The following is a 23570-nucleotide window of genomic DNA, read 5'->3' on the forward strand; positions in this document are numbered from 1 at the left end:
TATGGATGTAAACATCCCTAGTTCAGTTTGAATTAGCTTTTTTCATATTAAATATTCAATTCTAACAGTTGTAACTATAACAAATTGATCATTCATCATTGTAGTGTAATTCTAATATAACTTTTTGACTATTATTATAATATTTAATGTAAAAAAAGTTTAATTGGGTTGTTAATATTTATGTAAATATACCTACTTCTTTTTAATTTAGTTTTAAAAAAGTAATTTTTCATTTTTTAATTGAAACTATAACAAATTGATCATTTATAATTGTAGTGTAAATGAAATATAACTTATCAACATTAATTTAATATTCAATGTTATTTAAGTAAAATCTTATTATTATATGGTGTAAATGTCATAGTTAAGTTTGATTTGCTTATATCAAATTACATTTTCATGTTTAACAGTTGAAATGATAACAAATTTATCATTTATAATTGTAGTGTAATTCAAATATCAGTTTTTGAACATTATATAATATTTATTGTTAAAAAAAGTAAAATCTTAATATTTATATGGTTTTAAACTTCCCTGGTTCAGATTGAATTAGGTTTTTTCAAATTAAATATTCAATTCTAACAGTTGTAAGTATAACAAATTGATCATTTATAATTGTAGTGAAATCTTTATATAACATTTTGACCATTTTATAATATTCAATGTAAATTAAGTAAAATCTTATTAATGTGGGTGTAACGTCCCTAGTTCAGATTGAATTAGCTTTTTCAAATTAAATATTCAATTCTAACAGTTGTAATTATAACAAATTGATCATATATAATTCTAGTGTAATTCTAATATACATTTTGTACATTATTATACTTATTGTAAAAATAAGTAAATATTGCTATTATATATGGATGTAAACAACCTAGTTCAGTTTGAATTAGCTTATATCAATTAAATTTTCATGTTTAACAGTTGAAATGATAACAATTGATTATTTATAATTGTAGTGTAAATCTAATATTCAGTTTTAATTGAACATTTATTAATATTTATTGTAAAAAAAGTCAAATCTCAATTTTATTTGGTTTGTGTGTAACGTCCTAGTTCAGTTTGAATTAGCTTTTTTCATATTAAATATTCAATTCTAACAGTTGTAACTATAACAAATTGATCATTCATCATTGTAGTGTAATTCTAATATAACTTTTTGACTATTATTATAATATTTAATGTAAAAAGTATAATTGGTTGTTAATATTTATGTAAATATACTACTTTTTTGTAATTGTTAATAAAAAGTTATTTATATTTTCATTATTTTTATTGAAGCTATAACAAATTGATCATTTATAATAGTAGTGTAAATGAAATATAACATTATCAACATTAATTTAATATTCAATGTTATTTAAGTAAAATCTTATTATTTATATGGGTGTAAATGTTCATAGTTAAGTTTGATTAGCTTATATCAAATTACATTTTCATGTTTAACAGTTGAAATGATAACAATTTAACATTTAAATTGTAGTGTTGTATGTAATTCAAATATCGTTTTTGAACAGATAATTAATATTTATTGTATTAAAAAGTAAAATCTTAATATTTATATGGTTGTAAATTCCTGGTTCAGATTGCAATTAGGTTTTTTCAAATTAAAATTCAATTTAACAGTTGTAAGTATAACAAATTATCATTTATAATTGTAGTGTAATTGAAATATAACATTTTAACATTACTATAAATTCAATGTAATTAAAGTTATATATTATTATTTTGGGTGTAAATGTCCTAGTTCAGATGAATAGCTTATATCAAATTAAATCTTCAATCTAACAGTGGAATTATAAAAAATGATTATTTATAATTGTAGTGTAAATCTATATCAATTTTTGACATTATTTTAATATTTATTGTAAAAAAAAAGTATAATTGGTTGTTAATATTTATGTAAACATACCTACTTCTTTTTAATTTTGTTAATAAAAAGTTAATATTTTCATTTTTTTTTAATTGAAGCTATAACAAATTGATCATTTATAATGTAGTGTAAATGAAATATAACATTATCAACATTAATATAATATTCAATGTTATTAAAGTAAAATCTTATCATTTTATGGGTGTAAATCTCCCTAGTTAAGTTGATTTAGCTTATATCAAATTAAATATTCAATGTTAATAGTTGTTATATTACCAAATTGTCATTTATAATTGTAGTGTAACATCTAATATATTATTTTGAACGGTTATAAAATATTTAATGTAAAAAAAAAAATCCAATATAAATATGGATGTAAACATCCCTGGTTCAGATTGAATTAGGTTTATCAAATTACATTTTCATGTTTAACAGTTGAAATGATAACCAATTTATCATTTATAATTGTAGTGTAATGAAATATAACATTATTAACATTTTATAATATTCAATGTAATTAAAGTTATATCTTATTCTTTTTATGGGTGTAAATGTCCCTAGTTCAGATTGATTTAGCTTTTTATCAAATTCGATATTCAATTCTAACAGTTGTAACTATAAAAAATTGATCATTATAATTGTAGTGTAATTGATATATAACATTGTAATCATTTCTATAATATCCATGTAATTAAAGTAAAATCTTATATTAATATGGGGTGTAATAAGTCCATACTTCAGATAAAATAACCTTTTATCAAATTAAATATTCATTCTAACAGTTGTAATAATAACAAATTGATCATATATAATTCTATTGTAATCTAATATAATATTTTGTACATTATTTTAATACTATTGTAAAAATAAGTAAAATATTGCTATTTATATGGATGTAAACAACCCTAGTTCAGTTTGAATTAGCTTATATCAAATTAAATTTTCACTGTTTAACAGTTGAAATGATAACAAATTGATATTTTTATAATTGTAGTGTAAATCTAATATCAGTTTTTGAACATTATTTTAATATTTATTGTAAAAAAAAGTAAATCTCAATATCTTATTGTTTATTTGGGTGTAAAGTCCCTAGTTCAGTTTGAATTAGCTTTTTTCAAATTAAATATTCAATTCTAACAGTTGTAACTATAACAAATTGATCATTCATAATTGTAGTGTAATTCTAATATAACTTTTTGACTATATTATAATATTTAATGTAAAAAAAGTATAATCGGGTTGTTAATATTTATGTAAATATACCTATTTTTTTTAATTTTGTTAATAAAAAGTTATTTAATTTTCATTAATTTTAAGTGAAGCTATAACAAATGATCATTTATAAAGTAGTGTAAATGAAAATACATATTAACAACATTTTAATATTCAATGTTATTTAAGTAAAATCTTATTATTTAATATGGGTTGTAATGATGTCATAGTTAAGTTTGATTTAGCTTATATCAAATTACATTTTCATGTTTAACAGTTTAAATGATAACAAATTTAACATTTATAATTGTAGTGTAATTCAAATATCAGTTTTTGAACATTATATTAATATTTATTGTATAAAAAAGTAAAATCTTAATATTTATATGGTTGTAAACTCCCTGTTCAGATTGAATTAGGTTTTTCAAATTAAATATTCAATTCTAACAGTTGTAAGTATAAACAATGATCATTTATAATTGTAGTGAAATTCTTTTATAACATTTTGACCATTTTTATAATATTCAATGTAATTAAAGTAAAATCTTATTATTAATGTGGGTGTAAACGTCCCTAGTTCAGATTGAATTAGCTTTTTTCAAATTAAATATTCAATTCTAACAGTTGTAATTAAAAAAAATGATCATTTATAATTGTAGTGTAATTGATATATAATATTTTAATATTACTATATATCATGTAATTTAAGTAAAATCTTATATTTCTATGGTGTAAAAGTCTCTAGTTCAGTTTGAATTAGCTTATATCAAATTAAATATTCAATTCTAACAGTTGGAATTATAAAAAATTGATTATTTATAATTGTAGTGTAAATCTAATATCAATTTTGAATATTATTTTAATATTTATTGTAAAAAAAAATATAATTTGTTGTTAATATTATGTAAACATACCTACTTCTTTTTATTTTGTTAATAAAAAGTAATATTTTCATTTTTTTTAATTGAAGCTATAACAAATTGATCATTATAATTGTAGTGGTAAATTAATATAACATTATCAACATTAATATAATATTCAATGTATTAAAGTAAAATCTTATCATTAATATGGGTGTAAATCTCCCTAGTTAAGTTTGATTTAGCTTATATCAAATTAAATATTCAATGTTATAGTTGTTTACTATAACAAATTGTCATTTATAATTGTAGTGTACATCTAATATATTTTATTTTGAACGGTATAAAATATTTAATGTAAAAAAAGTAAAATCCAATCATAAATATGGATGTAAACATCCCTAGTTGATTGAGTTATTTTATCAAATTCATTTCATGTTAACAGTTGAATGATAACCAATTTATCATTTATAATTGTAGTGTAATTGAAATATAACATTATTAACATTACTATAATATTCAATGTAATTAAAGTTATATCTTATTATTTTTATGGGTGGTAAATGTCCCTAGTTCAGATTGAGTTAGTTTATCAAATTCGATATTCAATGCTAACAGTGTAAACTATAAAAATTGATCATTTATAATTGTAGTGTAATTGAAATATAACATTGTAATCATTTCTATAATATTCCATGTAATTAAAGTAAAATCTTATTATTAATATGGGTGTAAATGTCCATACTTCAGATTAAATAACCTTTTATCAAATTAAATATTCAATTCTAACAGTTGTAACTATAACAAATTGATCATTTATAATTGTACTGTAATTGATATATAACACTATTAACATTACTATAATATTCAATGTAATTAAAGTAAAACCTTATTATTTATATGGTTGTATACGTCATAAGTTCAGTTTGAATTATTTTTATCAAATTACATTTCATGTTTTACAGTTGGAATTATAAAAAATTGATATTTATAATTGTAGTGTAAATCTAATATCAGATTTTGAACATTATTTTAATATTTATTGTAAAAATAAGTGAAATCTTAATATTTATGTGGTTGTAAACGTCCCTAGTCAGATTGAATTAGCTTTTTTCAAATTCGATATTCAATGCTAACAGTTGTAACTATAACAAATTGTCATTTATAATTGTAGTGTATTCATCTAATATTATTTTGAACAGTATTAAAATATTAATGTAAAAAAAAGTAAAATCCTATCATAAATATGATGTAAACATCCCTAGTTCAGTTTGAATTAGCTTATATCAAATTACATTTTCATGTTTAACAGTTGAAATGATAACAAATTGATCATTTATAAATGTAGTGTAATTGAAATATAACATTATCAACATTAATATAATATTCAATGTTAATTCAGTAAAATCTTATTGTTTATATATATGTAAATCTACCAACTTCACTTTAATTTTGTTAATAAAACCTTAGGTTTTCACTGATGAACTAAAATTTAGTATGTCCCACATATGTAAGAGGAAGACATTTCATGCAGTCGCTAAGGTCTCTATAAAATTTTAAGAACTAATAATACCAGTTACAATAACTTATATTTTGCATAGTATATAGAAATATATATACATACATACATAAAAACACATTCAACAAATCGGTTCTATGTGATAATATTAGTACTTTTAATTTTTATAATAATTTGTACTTTATTACACTTCAAATGGCAATTTTACATTAAATAATATAATTTAAAATTAAACTAATGGTACCTGGTAAACGAAGAACTTTTTGTTTTCTTGTTGCTTTACTTTTCTCTTTTTAAACTAACGTCCATTGTTTTCCTTGCATTACTCAACAATTATTCTTAAAATTTATTCTGGATTTGTGTTATTTGATTCATGATCACTTCAAAACTAAAAGTAACATTGAAAATGAATAAAATAATGCTTTTATATTAGAAAATATAAGAATTGTTTTCTGGTTATAGCCAAAAAGACAAAAATATAATGATAACCACAACTCATTTAAAAATTATTAATGGGTTTAAAATAATATTTTATTCAATATCAAAATAATTAACCTGTATAGAAATAAAAATATAAAAAATTGTATAACTTACCATTTTTTGTTAATATTAATTTTGTTGTGTTCAGTATTCAAAAATAATGTGACATTCATTTTTTGAGAATCATCCTGTTAAAAAATTAAATTTAATTAAAGTTCATTAACACTTTGTTTATTTAAAAAATTACTTCAAAATGTGGGTGATGAAACTGTGCTTCCAGCACATGATCATCAGTCATTTCAGCAAAAGATTCACTTATCTCTCGTGGATAATTCAATTCGCTAAAATTGTGTACAAACCACAATGTACTGCTGGAATAGGGTATGCTCCAAATCGTGATGAAAGTCTTACATTTGTTTTTGATACTACTTTGATTGTTCCATAATCAACATAAATAACTAAAAAATAATGAAAATAACTATAAAATATTGAATTTTATGATCTATGGTTTAAAGTTAGCTAAATGAGCTTCCTATATAAATATTAACTTGCAAACTAAAACAAATTGTTATCAACTTATAGATTAATATTAACTATAAACGTATAAAATCTTAGTTACTTTCACATTTTCTTCATCAACAATATTTAAAACCATAGCCCTGTGCCACAGATTAGAATCTTCATAGCATGAGGCACATGGCAATTCTGGAAGAATAAGCCTTGGTATAACTTGGTATTTTTCTTCATTTTTTTCGTAGTACTCTCTATAACAATATATAAGTTACAAAGCTATAAATAAAAACAACATAACTACAAATCAATGAAATAATAAACCAACTGCAATGTGTCCATGAATTTATTCAGATTATTGACTTCTGCTTCTAATTGAATATAAAATGAACTTGGGTTGTACACTTCAGAAACTATGACTTTTGCTACCTTTTGATCGTTCAACTTAATTTTAGAATACCTAAATTTCCCATTGCAGATGTCCTTTCCAGTGTAATGCAATAAAAAATCATCAGCCTGTTCATAATACAAAACAATTTAGCAAAGCTTCAAATATATTTTTATGATTACAACACGGATTAAATACATTTAAAATCAATTTATTGAAATTTATTTCAGTTAAAAATATTGATTAAAATGATTCAAACATCATTTAAAATAAAAATTGAATTATTATTTTCAATATTTTTCATAATTGTTATACAAAACATAAAAATTATTGGAAAATCAAAAGATTTACTTTTTTTATGAAAATATAACACAAAACATAATAATATGTAGGTACCTATTATCTTAAAAGGTAAAAGCTGTTTTATTACATACCATTAATAATACAATGGAACTGTTATCTTGGTGGTTTATTACATCTACATTTTTATTTTTCAAACATTCTGCATAGGCAAAAGGATCTATTGTAAACAGCTGATTATTTTCTATTTCAACCATTTTGTCTAAAGATTCAAACATGTGTTTTTCAGAAGAATAGCCATACTTTAATGGTTCATAAGCTCGGCCATATTCTGCCTAAAAAATATATAAAACTAAAATATTGTTGTAAATAAAAACTATTTAATTAATATATTACACAGTATAAAGACATCAATTCATTGAATTTCACACCATTCCGATGCTTATTAAAGAAATGAGAAAGATTATACAATATAGTCTTCGGAATATTTTTATAATACAGTGATGGATCTGAAAACATGACAAAAAAAATTGTTTATTAACATATTTATTTTAATTATATATTTTATACATCAGAGGTGGCTTGAACATAATTTTTAAACACGCAGTATTATATTACAATGAAAAAATTTTGACGCATCATTAGATAGTTAAGTTTGTTGGATAGTCAATTAAGATGAGATACAATTAAATTAACATTTTAAACTGTTACATAATATGTACTTTGTATATCTTGTATATTATACTTAGATAATAATGATGAAAGTTAATTAATAGGATACAATAACTTTACTGGTTAGTTGGATTACACTAAAAAATAGCCATAAAAATAATATCTACTATATTTATTATGTAACTATTATAATGATATTAAAAAAAAAAAATGTAATTGTAGAGTTTGACACTAAGTCTAATATCGATATAACACTGTCAAAATATTGTCCTTTGGATCATTGAAGCCCAGGAAATACATACAATTCAACATGATGCTGCCTATAATTTCAGACAAAATTTAAAATATTACTCATAAATACAAAACGAGACATGTCTGAAAGTATATGACTAGGGCACAGAGGACCTAGCAATGCCACACAATATAAAATATATATTCATTTGGTAAGTCATAGAACATTGAAAGTAAAATACAAGTTTATTTCATACTTTTCTTAAGTTACACAAGAAATTTTACTTTTTTAAATTATGTATTTTTATGGTTTTCTTGTAATTTTGCCAGTATAGAGTTTTAAATGTTATTTATAGGTATAATTTTTTTATAAATAATAAAAAATAAACAATACATTTCCAATTAAGTATACAAATAAGCGAATGAAATCGTTTTGATTTTTAATATCAGGTATATTTATCGTTAGCTATAACCAACAACATTGAACGGCTAATATTATATTTTAATTACATAAAATATACACACTTCCCACACATTAACCATACTAACCTTCTAAGATATCTTCTAGTTCACTTCGTCTATCAGCTTCGAATAGAACACAATTATTCTCATCATCATCAGTTACTTTCACATAAAATATAGATGGTAATTTGTATGCCATATCTCTGATACTTCTGAATCCATATTTAAAAAAATCAATATGAATGTTATATTCATTCTGTAAAATAATTAACCAATAGATTTTCTTTGAATGTATTTATTAATCGTTAAATTAATGAAATTAATTTCAAAGCAAAAATAAATATCTATTAATGATAAAATATGTAGGTATCTATTTATATATATAAATTTTAACTAGCAAAGAAATGTATATGACATGTTTAAATAGAACCATTTTCTAATAAATAAAATACAAACAATTAAGTAACCATTAGCCATTTCCTCAAGTTTAATAATCAATGAAATATGTGCTATAAGAAACATCCAAAAAGACTTTCAATTACACAATAAAACCGGCCAACTTCATACAGTCCTAGTTGATGGATTTAGTATAGATGATCATTCCAATGAAACAACGAATAGAAATTTGATATGGATATTAATAATTATTAAATATTACCCATAACCTACATTTAATACAATATGTATTTAGTCCATCTTTGGAATGAGCAGTACACAGAAAAATGGTTCATGATTCTAACCTTGTTAAAAATCCCATTAATATATTATATTCTCACAATATAGGTACCATTAAATAGAGTACAATTCAAGAAATGGCTCAAGTAGACATGGCGTACGACAGAGACTATAAAAATAGAAACTATAAAGTCTTACCTAAACAATATTGAATCCTAAGAGAATATATTGTATACTTCTACAATAAAAAAATGAAAAACTACCAGAATATCTAAACATGACATGGACAAAACGTTTGCTTTTAAAGCAAAACTTTAATTAGGATTACCCTTAATCGCTTAATAAAAATAAGTTAGCATCTCACGAGGAGCTGTAGCAGATGTACTTTTCTTAAACAGCCTCGGCTCACTATGTCACAGAATACTGTGGTAAGGAAGCTCCCATAGCAAGTTGTGAGATGTCCAACTCAGGTACACCATGCATAATGCATATAATGTAGGGTATGCAAAATGAATGAATGAGAAAAAACCAGTATGCATTAGAACATAAAATGTGAATGGGCCCACTAAGAAAACAATATAATAGTGATATGGAATACATTTTCAAAGTAACCTGGAGGCAATTATCTGGCTGGGCTCTTCAGATAATGATATTTAATGTAACATGATGTTTAAATCTTATAATATTTATTCACATCAGTAAAAATAATTTACTTTATCTTATATCTAATACTAAAGTAATTTTAACTTTAAAATGTTTATATTTCTTATGAACAAATAATAACGAAAAATTACTTAATCATATTAATCAAATACTTACATAAAAAGCGTTTATAAAGTCGATACACAGTATACCATCTTTGTGTTTACTTAAAATTTGGCACATTTTAACTTTTATTGTATCCGATATCCTATTAGAGTAATACATTTCATAGGATTGTGTTGATTTTGCAGAACTGAAATAAAAAAAGAAAATCAGAATAATTAATAATAATATTTAGAGAAAGATAGGGTTATCTAATAAAACGGTTTTAATAAGCACATGTTATTTCCGAGTTATATCTATATGAATTTATAAATAACACATGGTACGTTATTTAACGTAAAAAAAATCTTGAATTCATAAAAACTAATATTTTTGAAAATAAATTATATTTTATTGAGTTTTTAATTATTGCAAAATAGCATTTTGGGATAAAAATTTTAATTTTTGCTATTTTTTATCAATATAATTTTTAATACCCTATCCACAAAAAAAAAAAATAAATAAATAAATAAATAAATATAATAATCAAAATCATATCCACGAGCATTGGTAGCATACCTTGGAGTACTATTTTCATACCTAGGAGTGTTATATTCACGTGTAGTAGAAATGGTATAGTCATTTCTTTGATTATCAAGATTGTTAACACAAAATTTATAATTGGCAGATTTCGGCAAGTGATTATTTCTACTTCTTAAAGTAGAAATATTTTTTTTTAGGACGCTGCTTTTTTGTTTTTGATTTACGACAAGTTCTCTGAGATGTGAAGTTTTTTCATCAACAATAAGTGTTACGAATGAGTTCATGTTTGGGTTTTGCGGTATCTAAAATAAAATAATGTACACTATAGTTAATTCAACATCGAAAAAAATTCTATATACCATGGAGTAGTAAGATTAAAAGCTGTATTAATGCATAATAATTTTTTATAGCAATCAGCGTCATTTTTCATGATTTACTACCCTTAGCAACCAGATAATTAGATCTAAATACAACTATTTTGTGTAAATACAGAAATGCCCTCAAAGTTAAATAAACAAATTAACTATGATTATTTTTTGTACAAATTTATTGAATGCAGTTACCTAAAATAAGCTCTGACAATCATCTAAAAAAGTATTGCAATTTCTTAATAAAATATTTTTTTCAACTTACTCTAAGAACATCAGACATATTTCTAGTAACTCATAAATAGTCTTGAATCCCAAATGCTCAAATGATAAATTACAACCTTCAAAATCAGAGTAGTCAGTTGATATTTGCGATATTGTCACTTTACCCGGAGAGCTTGTTAAAACACTCCGTATAACCATCTTCAAGTAATTTAAATCTGGTTGTTCCATGGTGCATATATTAAACACCTATACAAAACAATATAATTATAATCATTATTATATTTCTAATTTTTGTACTGCAGATAAAATGTATTTTAAAATTTGTAAGTTTAAGTTATTTTAAAATGTCATACATTTGTAACAATTATAAATAAAGGACAAATTAGATTAAACAAATGTCGAGTAATTTTGCTTTGTAAATTTAAAATTATTAATAAAATTGTGAATTAACTTTAATTGATAAATTTAAGATGCTAATAAAATATAAGTTTAATAACGTTAAAATATCAGTTGAAAAATGTTAACGGTATTATCATAACCTAACACGAGTGTACGAACGGTTAAACGTCAACGCTGACGGGCGTCAACAAATTCGCAATAACGTACTAACTTAAAACGCCAACACAGACGGTTGTCAAGACAAATGCAAAAACACGTACGAAGCCAACGCAGGACTTCAACACAACTAGACCTCGAAAAACAAAAAGAGTCGGCATAAAAAGATGGCGACACTAAAAAACGCTGTTACAACTAACCTAACCTCCACAACACGGCGTTGTCAACATTGACAGCAATATAACATCTAAAACGATTATTTGCGCTAACTTATTTTGTAAAACCGCGTGAAAGCGTAATTGCAATATAATACCCGTAAAATATTTAACAATCTCATAAATCATATTGTCTTGTCGTTATTCAGTTCCAATTAATCTAATGACCATTTTAATGAGCACACGCACACACACACACACACACACACACACTCAAACACAACACACACACACACACACACACACACACACACACACACACACACACACACAAACACACACACACACACACACACACAACACACAAACACACACATACACACGCACACAAACACACACACACACACACACAAACACAAACAATTTTGTATAAGCGTTTCTCTAGTCAGGAGTAAATAAGAATTACAATAAGCAAAAAAATATAATATAATTAAATGCAAATCATATTACCCTTTATGGGTGTGATAGTCTAATACTCACAATTGAATCCAAGCCTGGCCGCGGATAAGAGCTGTGTTGCGACAGTGAACATGTGAACAAATGAGTCGTCTGAATTTCTCTCAGGCCACAGCAGGCACAACGCATTAGTCATTGGCCACCGATGCGCGCGCAACAATACCAACGAGGGTGATGGTAAACACGGTAGTACATAACCTTACTTTTCACCATTACGGAGCTCAAAAATACAACAATTTTAGTAATAAAATAATTTATAGTAATTGTTTGTCACTTGTATCAAATAACATGAAATATAATTATTTGTAGTGTAATTGATATATAATATTTTTATATTACTATAATATTCAATGTAATTTAAGTAAAATCTTATATTTTATGGTGTAAATGTCCCTAGTTCAGTTTGAATTAGCTTTTTTCAAATTTAATATTCAATTCTAACAGTTGTAACTATAATAAATTGATCATTCTTCATTGTAGTGTAATTCTAATATAAATTTTTGACCATTATTATAAAATTAATGTAAAAAAAGTATAATTTGGTTGTTAATATTTATGTAAATATACCTACTTCTTTTTAATGTTGTTAATAAAAAGTAATATTTTCATTTTTTAATTGAAACTATAACAAATTGATCTTTATAATTGTAGTGTAAATGAAATATAACATTGTAAACATTTCTATAATATTCAATGTAATTAAAGAAAAACCTTATTATTTATATGGTTGTATACGTCATAAGTTCAGTTTGAATTAGGTTTTATCAAATTACATTTTCATGTTTAACAGTTGAAATGATAACAAATTGATCATTTATAATTGTAGTGTAAATCTAATATCATTTATTGAACAATATATAAATACTAAATAGAAAAAAAAGTAAAATCTTATATTTATATGGGTGTAAACGTCCCTAGTTCAGTTTGAATTAGCTTTTATCAAATCAAATATTCAATGCTTACAGTTGTAACTATTAAAAATTGATCATTTATAATTGTAGTGTAATTCAAATATCAGTTTTTGAACATTATATTAATATTTATTGTAAAAAAAATTAAAATCTTAGTATTTATTTGGGTGTAAACGTCCCTAGTTCAGTTTTTTATTAGCTTTTTTCATATTAAATATTCAATTCTAACAGTTGTAACTATAACAAATTGATCATTCATCATTGTAGTGTAATTCTAATATAACTTTTTGACCATTATTATAATATTTAATGTAAAAAAAGTAAAATCTGGTTGTTAATATATATGTAAATGTACCTACTTCTCTTTAATTTTGTTAATAAAAAGTTATTTATATTTTCATTTTTTTTAATTGAAGCTATAACAAATTGATCATTTATAATAGTGGTGTAAATGAAATATAACATTATCAACATTAATTTAATATTCAATGTTATTTAAGTAAAATCTTATTATTTATATGGGTGTAAATGTTCATAGTTAAGTTTGATTTAGCTTATATCAAATTACATTTTCATGTTAAACAGTTGAAATGATAACAAATTTATCATTTATAATTGTAGTGAAATTCTTTTATAACATTTTGACCATTTTTATAATATTCAATGTAATTAAAGTAAAATCTTATTATTAATGTGGGTGTAAACGTCCCTAGTTCAGTTTGAATTTGCTTATATCAAATTAAATATTCAATGCTAACAGTTGTAATAATAACAAATTGATCATATATAATTCTATTGTAATTCTAATATAATATTTTGTACATTATTTTAATTCTTATTGTAAAAATAAGTAAAATATTGCTATTTATATGGATGTTAACAACCCTAGTTCAGTTTGAATTAGCTTATATCAAATTAAATTTTCATGTTTAACAGTTGAAATGATAACAAATTGATTATTTATAATTGTAGTGTAAATCTAATATCAGTTTTTGAACATTATTTTAATATTTATTGTAAAAAAAAGTCAAATTTTAATATTTATTTGGGTGTAAACGTCCCTAGTTCAGTTTGAATTAGCTTTTTTCAAATCAAATATTCAGTGCTTACAGTTGTAACTATAAAAAATTGATCATTTATAATTGTAGTGTAATTCAAATATCAGTTTTTGAACATTATATTAATATTTATTGTATAAAAAAGTAAAATCTTATTATTTATTTGGGTGTAATAGTCCCTAATTCAGTTTGAATTAGCTTTTTTCAAATTAAATATTCAATTCTAACAGTTGTAACTATAACAAATTGATCAATCATCATTGTAGTGTAATTCTAAAATAACTTTTTGACCATTATTATAATATTTAATGTAAAAAAAGTATAATCTGGTTGTTAATTTTTATGTAAATGTACCTACTTCTTTTTAATTTTGTTAATAAAAAGTAATATTTTACATCTAATATATTATTTTGAACAGTAATAAAATATTTAATGTAAAAAAAAGTAAAATCCTATCATAAATATGGATGTAAACATCCCTAGTTAAGTTTGAATTAGCTTATATAAAATTACATTTTCATGTTTACAGTTTAAATGATAACAAATTGATCATTTATAATTTAAGTGTAATTGAAATATAACATTGTAAACATTTCTATAATATTCCATGTAATTAAAGTAAAATTTTATTATTAATATGGGTGTAAATGTCCGTAGTTAAGTTTGAATTTGCTTATATCAAATTAAATATTCAATGCTAACAGTTGTAATAATAACAAATTGATCATATATATAATTGTAGTGTAATTAAAATATCAGTTTTTGAACATAATATTAAAATTTATTGTAAAAAAAAGTAAAATCTTAATATTTATATGGTTGTAATCGCCTCTAGTTCAGTTTGAATTTGCTTATATCAAATTAAATATTCAATGATAACAGTTGAAATGATAACAAATTGATCATATATAATTGTATTGTAATTCTAATATAATATTTTGTACATTATTTAATACTTATTGTAAAAATAAGTAAAATCTTATTATTTATATGGTTGTAAACTTCCCTGGTTCAGATTGAATTAGGTTTTTTCAAATTAAATATTCAATTCTAACAGTTGTAATTAAAAAAAATTGATCATTTATAATTTAAGTGTAATTGAAATATAACATTGTAAACATTTCTATAATATTCAATGTAATAAAAGTAAAATCTTATTATTAATATGGGTGTAAATGTCCATACTTCAGATTAAATAAGCTTTTATCAAATTAAATTTTCAATTCTAACAGTTGTAACTATAACAAATTGATCAAATATAATTGTATTGTAATTCTAATATAATATTTTGTACATTATTTAATACTTATTGTAAAAATAAGTAAAATCTTATTATTTATATGGTTGTAAACTTCCCTGGTTCAGATTGAATTAGATTTTTTCAAATTAAATATTCAACTCTAACAGTTGTAAGTATAACAAATTGATCATTTATAATTGTAGTGTAATTGATATATAATATTTTTAATATTACTATAATATTCAATGTAATTTAATTAAAATCTTATATTTCTATGGGTGTAAACGTCTCTAGTTCAGTTTGAATTTGCTTATATCAAATTAAATATTCAATGCTAACAGTTGTAATAATAACAAATTGATCATATATAATTCTATTGTAATTCTAATATAATATTTTGTACATTATTTTAATACTTATTGTAAAAATAAGTAAAATATTGCTATTTATATGGATGTAAACAACCCTAGTTCAGTTTGAATTAGCTTATATCAAATTAAATTTTCATGTTTAACAGTTGAAATGATAACAAATCGATTATTTATAAAATCTAATAACAGTTTTTGAACATTATTTTAATATTTATTGTAAAAAAAAGTCAAATCTCAATATTTATTTGGGTGTAAACGTCCCTAGTTCAGTTTGAATTAGCTTTTTTCATATTAAATATTCAATTCTAACAGTTGTAACTATAACAAATTGATCATTCATCATTGTAGTGTAATTCAATATAACTTTTTGACTATTATTATAATATTTAATGTAAAAAAATTATAATTGGGTTGTTAATATTTATGTAAATATACCTACTTCTTTTTAATTTTGTTAATAAAAAGTTATTTATATTTTCATTTTTTTTAATTGAAGCTATAACAAATTGATCATTTATAATAGTAGTGTAAATGAAATATAACATTATCAACATTAATTTAATATTCAATGTTATTTAAGTAAAATCTTATTATTTATATGGGTGTAAATGTTCATAGTTAAGTTTGATTTAGCTTATATCAAATTACATTTTCATGTTTAACAGTTGAAATGATAACAAATTTATCATTTATAATTGTAGTGTAATTCAAATATCAGTTTTTGAACATTATATTAATATTTATTGTATAAAAAAGTAAAATCTTATTATTTATTTGGGTGTAATAGTCCCTAATTCAGTTTGAATTAGCTTTTTTCAAATTTAATATTCAATTCTAACAGTTGAAATGATAACAAATTGATCATATATAATTGTATTGTAATTCTAATATAATATTTTGTACATTATTTAATACTTATTGTAAAAATAAGTAAAATCTTATTATTTATATGGTGTAAACTTCCCTGGTTCAGATTGAATTAGGTTTTTTCAAATTAAATATTCAACTCTAACAGTTGTAACTATAACAAATTGATCATTCATCATTGTAGTGTAATTCAATATAACTTTTTGACTATTATTATAATATTTAATGTAAAAAAAGTATAATTGGGTTGTTAATATTTATGTAAATATGCCTACTTCTTTCTAATTTTGTTAATAAAAAGTTATTTATATTTTCATTTTTTTTAATTGAAGCTATAACAAATTGATCATTTATAATAGTGGTGTAAATGAAATATAACATTATCAACATTAATTTAATATTCAATGTTATTTAAGTAAAATCTTATTATTTATATGGGTGTAAATGTTCATAGTTAAGTTTGATTTAGCTTATATCAAATTACATTTTCATGTTTAAAAGTTGAAATGATAACAAATTTATCATTTATAATTGTAGTGTAATTCAAATATCAGTTTTTGAACATTATATTAATATTTATTGTATAAAAAAGTAAAATCTTAATATTTATATGGTTGTAAACTTCCCTGGTTCAGATTGAATTAGCTTTTTTCAAATTAAATATTCAATTCTAACAGTTGTAAGTATAACAAATTGATCATTTATAATTGTAGTGTAATTGAAATATAACATTGTAAACATTTCTATAATATTCCATGTAATTAAAGTAAAATCTTATTATTAATATGGGTGTAAATGTCCTTAGTTAAGTTTGAATTAGCTTATATAAAATTACATTTTCATGTTTAACAGTTGAAATGATAACAAATTGATTATTTATAATTGTAGTGTAAATCTAATATCAGTTTTTGAACATTATTTTAATATTTATTGTAAAAAAAAGTCAAATCTTAATATTTATTTGGGTGTAAACGTCCCTAGTTCAGTTTGAATTAGCTTTTTTCAAATCAAATATTCAATGCTTACAGTTGTAACTATAAAAAATTGATCATTTATAATTGTAGTGTAATTCAAATATCAGTTTTTGAACATTATATTAATATTTATTGTATAAAAAAGTAAAATCTTATTATTTATTTGGGTGTAATAGTCCCTAATTCAGTTTGAATTAGCTTTTTTCAAATTTAATATTCAATTCTAACAGTTGAAATGATAACAAATTGATCATATATAATTGTATTGTAATTCTAATATAATATTTTGTACATTATTTAATACTTATTGTAAAAATAAGTAAAATCTTATTATTTATATGGTTGTAAACTTCCCTGGTTCAGATTGAATTAGGTTTTTTCAAATTAAATATTCAACTCTAACAGTTGTAACTATAACAAATTGATCATTCATCATTGTAGTGTAATTCAATATAACTTTTTGACTATTATTATAATATTTAATGTAAAAAAAGTATAATTGGGTTGTTAATATTTATGTAAATATGCCTACTTCTTTCTAATTTTGTTAATAAAAAGTTATTTATATTTTCATTTTTTTTAATTGAAGCTATAACAAATTGATCATTTATAATAGTGGTGTAAATGAAATATAACATTATCAACATTAATTTAATATTCAATGTTATTTAAGTAAAATCTTATATTTATATGGGTGTAAACGTCCCTAGTTCAGTTTGAATTAGCTTTTTTCATATTAAATATTCAATTCTAACAGTTGTAACTATAACAATTGATCATTCATCATTTTAGTGTAATTCAATATAACTTTTTGACCATTATTATAATATTTAATGTAAAAAAAGTATAATTGGGTTGTTAATATTTATGTAAATATGCCTACTTCTTTCTAATTTTGTTAATAAAAAGTTATTTATATTTTCATTTTTTTTAATTGAAGCTATAACAAATTGATCATTTATAATAGTGGTGTAAATGAAATATAACATTATCAACATTAATTTAATATTCAATGTTATTTAAGTAAAATCTTATTATTTATATGGGTGTAAACGTCCCTAGTTCAGTTTGAATTAGCTTTTTTCATATTAAATATTCAATTCTAACAGTTGTAACTATAACAAATTGATCATTCATCATTTTAGTGTAATTCAATATAACTTTTTGACCATTATTATAATATTTAATGTAAAAAAAGTATAATTGGGTTGTTAATATTTATGTAAATATACCTAATTCTTTTTAATTTTGTTAATAAAAAGTTATTTATATTTTCATTTTTTTTAATTGAAGCTATAACAAATTGATCATTTATAATAGTGGTGTAAATGAAATATAACATTATCAACATTAATTTAATATTCAATGTTATTTAAGTAAAATCTTATTATTTATATGGGTGTAAATGTTCATAGTTAAGTTTGATTTAGCTTTTTTCAAATCAAATATTCAATGCTTACAGTTGTAACTATAAAAAATTGATCATTTATAATTGTAGTGTAATTCAAATATCAGTTTTTGAACATTATATTAATATTTATTGTATAAAAAAGTAAAATCTTAATATTTATATGGTTGTAAACTTCCCTGGTTCAGATTGAATTAGGTTTTTTCAAATTAAATATTCAATTCTAACAGTTGTAAGTATAACAAATTGATCATTTATAATTGTAGTGAAATTCTTTTATAACATTTTGACCATTTTTATAATATTCAATGTAATTAAAGTAAAATCTTATTATTAATGTGGGTGTAAACGTCCCTAGTTTAGATTGAATTAGCTTTTTTCAAATTAAATATTCAATTCTAACAGTTGTAATAATAACAAATTGATCATATATAATTCTATTGTAATTCTAAAATAACTTTTTGACCATTATTATAATATTTAATGTAAAAAAAGTATAATCTGGTTGTTAATTTTTATGTAAATGTACCTACTTCTTTTTAATTTTGTTAATAAAAAGTAATATTTTACATCTAATATATTATTTTGAACTAATAATACCAGTTACAATACCTTATATTTTGCATAGTATTTAGAAATATATATACATACATACATAAAAACACATTCAACAAATCGGTTCTATGTGATAATATTAGTACTTTTAATTTTTATAATAATTTGTACTTAATTACACTTCAAATGGCAATTTTACATTAAATAATATAATTTAAAATTAAACTAATTGTATCTGGTAAACGAAGAACTTTTTGTTTTCTTGTTGCTTTACTTTTCTGTTTTTAAACTAACGTCCATTGTTTTCCTTGCATTACTCAACAATTATTCTTCCAATTTATTCTGGATTTGTGTTATTTGATTCATGATCACTTCAAAACTAAAAGTAACATTGAAAATGAATAAAATAATGCTTTTATATTAGAAAATATAAGAATTGTTTTCTGGTTATAGCCAAAAAGACAAAAATATAATGATAACCCACAACTCATTTAAAAATTATTAATGGGTTAAAATAATTATTTTATTCAATATCAAAATAATTAACCTGTATAGAAATAAAATAATAAAAAATTGTATAACTTACCATTTTTTGTTAATATTAATTTTGTTGTGTTCAGTATTCAAAAATAATGTGACATTCATTTTTTGAGAATCATCCTGTTAAAAAATTAAATTTAATTAAAGTTCATTAACACTTTGTTTATTTAAAAATTACTTCAAAATGTGGGTGATGAAACTGTGCTTCCAGCACATGATCATCAGTCATTTCAGCAAAAGATTCACTTATCTCTCGTGGATAATTCAATTCGCTAAAATTGTACAAACCACAATGTACTGCTGGAATAGGGTATGCTCCAAATCGTGATGCTAAAAGTCTTACATTTGTTTTTGATACTACTTTGATTGTTCCATAATCAACATATAATAACTAAAAAATAATGAAAATAACTATAAAATAATTGAATTTTATGATCTATGGTTTAAAGTTAGCTAAATGAGCTTCCTATATAAATATTAACTTGCAAACTAAAACAAATTGTTATCAACTTGTAGATTAATATTAACTATAAACGTATAAAAATCTTAGTTACTTTCACATTTTCTTCATCAACAAAATTTAAAACCATAGCCCTGTGCCACAGATTAGAATCTTCATAGCATGAGGCACATGGCAATTCTGGAAGAATAAGCCTTGGTATAACTTGGTATTTTTCTTCATTTTTTTCGTAGTACTCTCTATAACAATATATAAGTTACAAAGCTATAAATAAAAACAACATAACTACAAATCAATGAAATAATAAACCAACTGCAATGTGTCCATGAATTTATTCAGATTATTGACTTCTGCTTCTAATTGAATATAAAATGAACTTGGGTTGTACACTTCAGAAACTATGACTTTTGCTACCTTTTGATCATTCAACTTAATTTTAGAATACCTAAATTTCCCATTGCAGATGTCCTTTCCAGTGTAATGCAATAAAAAATCATCAGCCTGTTCATAATACAAAACAATTTAGCAAAGCTTCAAATTATATTTTTATGATTACAACACGGATTAAATACATTTAAAATCAATTTATTGAAATTTATTTCAGTTAAAAATATTGATTAAAATGATTCAAACATCATTTAAAATAAAAATTGAATTATTATTTTCAATATTTTTCATAATTGTTATACAAAACATAAAAATTATTGGAAAATCAAAAGATTTACTTTTTTTATGAAAATATAACACAAAACATAATAATATGTAGGTACCTATTATCTTAAAAGGTAAAAGCTGTTTTATAACATACCATTAATAATACAATGGAACTGTTATCTTGGTGGTTTATTACATCTACATTTTTATTTTTCAAACATTCTGCATAGGCAAAAGGATCTATTGTAAACAGCTGATTATTTTCTATTTCAACCATTTTGTCTAAAGATTCAAACATGTGTTTTTCAGAAGAATAGCCATACTTTAATGGTTCATAAGCTCGGCCATATTCTGCCTAAAAAATATATAAAACTAAAATATTTGTTGTAAATAAAAACTATTTAATTTAATATATTACACAGTATAAAGACATCAATTCATTGAATTTTACACCATTCCGATGCTTATTAAAGAAATGAGAAAGATTATACAATATAGTCTTCGGAATATTTTTATAATACAGTGATGGATCTGAAAACATGACAAAAAATTGTTTATTAACATATTTATTTTAATTATATATTTTTATACATCAGAGGTGGCTTGAACATAATTTTTAAACACGCAGTATTATATTACAATGAAAAAATTTTGACGCATCATTAGATAGTTAAGTTTGTTGGATAGTCAATTAAGATGATATAGAATTAAATTAACATTTTAAACTGTTACATAATATGTACTTTGTATATCTTGTATATTATACTTAGATAATAATGATGAAAGTTAATTAATAGGATACAATAACTTTACTGGTTAGTTGGATTACACTAAAAAATAGCCATAAAAATAAATATCTACTATATTTATTATGTAACTATTATAATGATATTAAAAAAAAAAAATGTAATTGTAGAGTTTGACACTAAGTCTAATATCGATATAACACTGTCAAAATATTGTCCTTTGGATCATTGAAGCCCAGGAAATACATACAATTCAACATGATGCTGCCTATAATTTCAGACAAAATTTAAAATATTACTCATAAATACAAAACGAGACATGTCTGAAAGTATATGACTAGGGCACAGAGGACCTAGCAAATGCACACACATTTTATAAATATATATATTCATTTGGTAAGTCATAGAACATTGAAAGTAAAATACAAGTTTATTTCATACTTTTCTTAAGTTACACAAGAAATTTTACTTTTTTAAATTATGTATTTTTATGGTTTCTAGTGTAATTTTGCCAGTATAGAGTTTTAAATGTTATTTATAGGTATAATTTTTTTATAAATAATAAAGAAAATAAACAATACATTTCCAATAAGTATACACAATAAGCGAATGAAATCATGTTTTGATTTTTAATATCAGGTATATTTATCGTTAGCTATAACCAACAACATTGAACGGCTAATATTATATTTTAATTACATAAAATATACACACTTCCCACACATTAACCATACTAACCTTCTAAGATATCTTCTAGTTCACTTCGTCTATCAGCTTCGAATAGAACACAATTATTCTCATCATCATCAGTTACTTTCACATAAAATATAGATGGTAATTTGTATGCCATATCTCTGATACTTCTGAATCCATATTTAAAAATATCAATATGAATGTTATATTCATTCTGTAAAATAATTAACCAATAGATTATTCTTTGAATGTATTTATTAATCGTTAAATTTAATGAAATTAATTTCAAAGCAAAAATAAATATCTATTAATGATACAAAATATGTAGGTATCTATTTAATATATAAATTTTAACTAGCAAAGAATAGACATGTTTAATTTTAAATAGAACCATTTTCTAATAAATAAAATACAAACAATTAAGTAACCATTAGCCATTTCCTCAAGTTTAATAATCAATGAAATATGTGCTATAAGAAACATCCAAAAAGACTTTCAATTACACAATAAAACCGGCCAACTTCATACAGTCCTAGTTGATGGATTTAGTATAGATGATCATTCCAATGAAACAACGAATAGAAATTTGATATGGATATTAATAATTATTAAATATTACCCATACCTACATTTAATACAATATGTATTTAGTCCATCTTTGAATGAGCAGTACACAGAAAAATGGTTCATGATTCTAACCTTGTTAAAAATCCCATTATATATTATATTCTCACAATATAGTACCATTAAATAGAGTACAATTCAAGAAATGGCTCAAGTAGACATGGCGTACGACAGAGACTAT

General features: G+C 22.3%; 3 protein-coding genes and 1 long non-coding RNA gene across 4 annotated transcripts; all 4 read right to left on the reverse strand.

The window, feature by feature from the left end:
- Positions 1-5808: 5808 nt before the first annotated feature.
- Positions 5809-6294, reverse strand: LOC126555757 (uncharacterized). The gene is made up of 3 exons (XR_007606938.1): positions 6192-6294; positions 6059-6132; positions 5809-5852 (listed from the first exon to the last, which is right to left on the reverse strand). It is a non-coding gene; the product is annotated as an uncharacterized LOC126555757 (long non-coding RNA).
- Positions 6295-6446: 152 nt separating this feature from the next.
- On the reverse strand, positions 6447-10765 carry LOC126555758 (uncharacterized). Its single transcript, XM_050210641.1, has 8 exons — positions 10506-10765; positions 10002-10137; positions 8595-8763; positions 7539-7651; positions 7277-7477; positions 6783-6970; positions 6564-6708; positions 6447-6476 (listed from the first exon to the last, which is right to left on the reverse strand). Exons 1-8 carry the CDS (start codon positions 10751-10753, stop codon positions 6447-6449), a joined length of 1230 nt encoding a protein of 409 aa, XP_050066598.1. The 5' UTR covers positions 10754-10765.
- Positions 10766-11098: 333 nt separating this feature from the next.
- Positions 11099-12420, reverse strand: LOC126555755 (uncharacterized). The gene is made up of 2 exons (XM_050210638.1): positions 12313-12420; positions 11099-11308 (listed from the first exon to the last, which is right to left on the reverse strand). The coding sequence occupies exons 1-2, from the start codon at positions 12415-12417 to the stop codon at positions 11099-11101; spliced, it is 315 nt and encodes a 104-aa protein (XP_050066595.1). The 5' UTR covers positions 12418-12420.
- Positions 12421-19954: 7534 nt separating this feature from the next.
- LOC126555756 (tudor domain-containing protein 6-like) lies at positions 19955-22932 on the reverse strand. The gene is made up of 8 exons (XM_050210640.1): positions 22811-22932; positions 21745-21857; positions 21481-21681; positions 20986-21173; positions 20767-20911; positions 20391-20603; positions 20259-20332; positions 19955-20051 (listed from the first exon to the last, which is right to left on the reverse strand). The coding sequence occupies exons 1-8, from the start codon at positions 22920-22922 to the stop codon at positions 19997-19999; spliced, it is 1101 nt and encodes a 366-aa protein (XP_050066597.1). The 5' UTR covers positions 22923-22932; the 3' UTR covers positions 19955-19996.
- Positions 22933-23570: the final 638 nt, after the last annotated feature.

The sequence above is a fragment of the Aphis gossypii genome, unplaced genomic scaffold (assembly GCF_020184175.1).
Source record: "Aphis gossypii isolate Hap1 unplaced genomic scaffold, ASM2018417v2 Contig01064, whole genome shotgun sequence".
Lineage (NCBI taxonomy): Eukaryota > Metazoa > Arthropoda > Insecta > Hemiptera > Aphididae > Aphis > Aphis gossypii.

Coding starts and splice junctions, on each gene's coding strand:
- LOC126555758 (XM_050210641.1), bottom strand. CDS start 10,753: ATGAACTCATTCGTAACACTTATTGTTGATGAAAAAACTTCACATCTC. Junction 8,764..10,001: donor ACTTTATAAACGCTTTTTAT/GTAAGTATTTGA, acceptor ATTATTTTACAG/AATGAATATAACATTCATAT. Junction 6,477..6,563: donor TTGATGAAGAAAATGTGAAA/GTAACTAAGATT, acceptor ATATTTATATAG/GAAGCTCATTTAGCTAACTT.
- LOC126555755 (XM_050210638.1), bottom strand. CDS start 12,417: ATGCGTTGTGCCTGCTGTGGCCTGAGAGAAATTCAGACGACTCATTTG. Junction 11,309..12,312: donor GGCCAGGCTTGGATTCAATT/GTGAGTATTAGA, acceptor TGTTTTGTATAG/GTGTTTAATATATGCACCAT.
- LOC126555756 (XM_050210640.1), bottom strand. CDS start 22,922: ATGGCATACAAATTACCATCTATATTTTATGTGAAAGTAACTGATGAT. Junction 21,858..22,810: donor ACTAGAAGATATCTTAGAAG/GTTAGTATGGTT, acceptor TCATGTTTTCAG/ATCCATCACTGTATTATAAA. Junction 20,333..20,390: donor TTCATCACCCACATTTTGAA/GTAATTTTTAAA, acceptor ATTTTTTAACAG/GATGATTCTCAAAAAATGAA.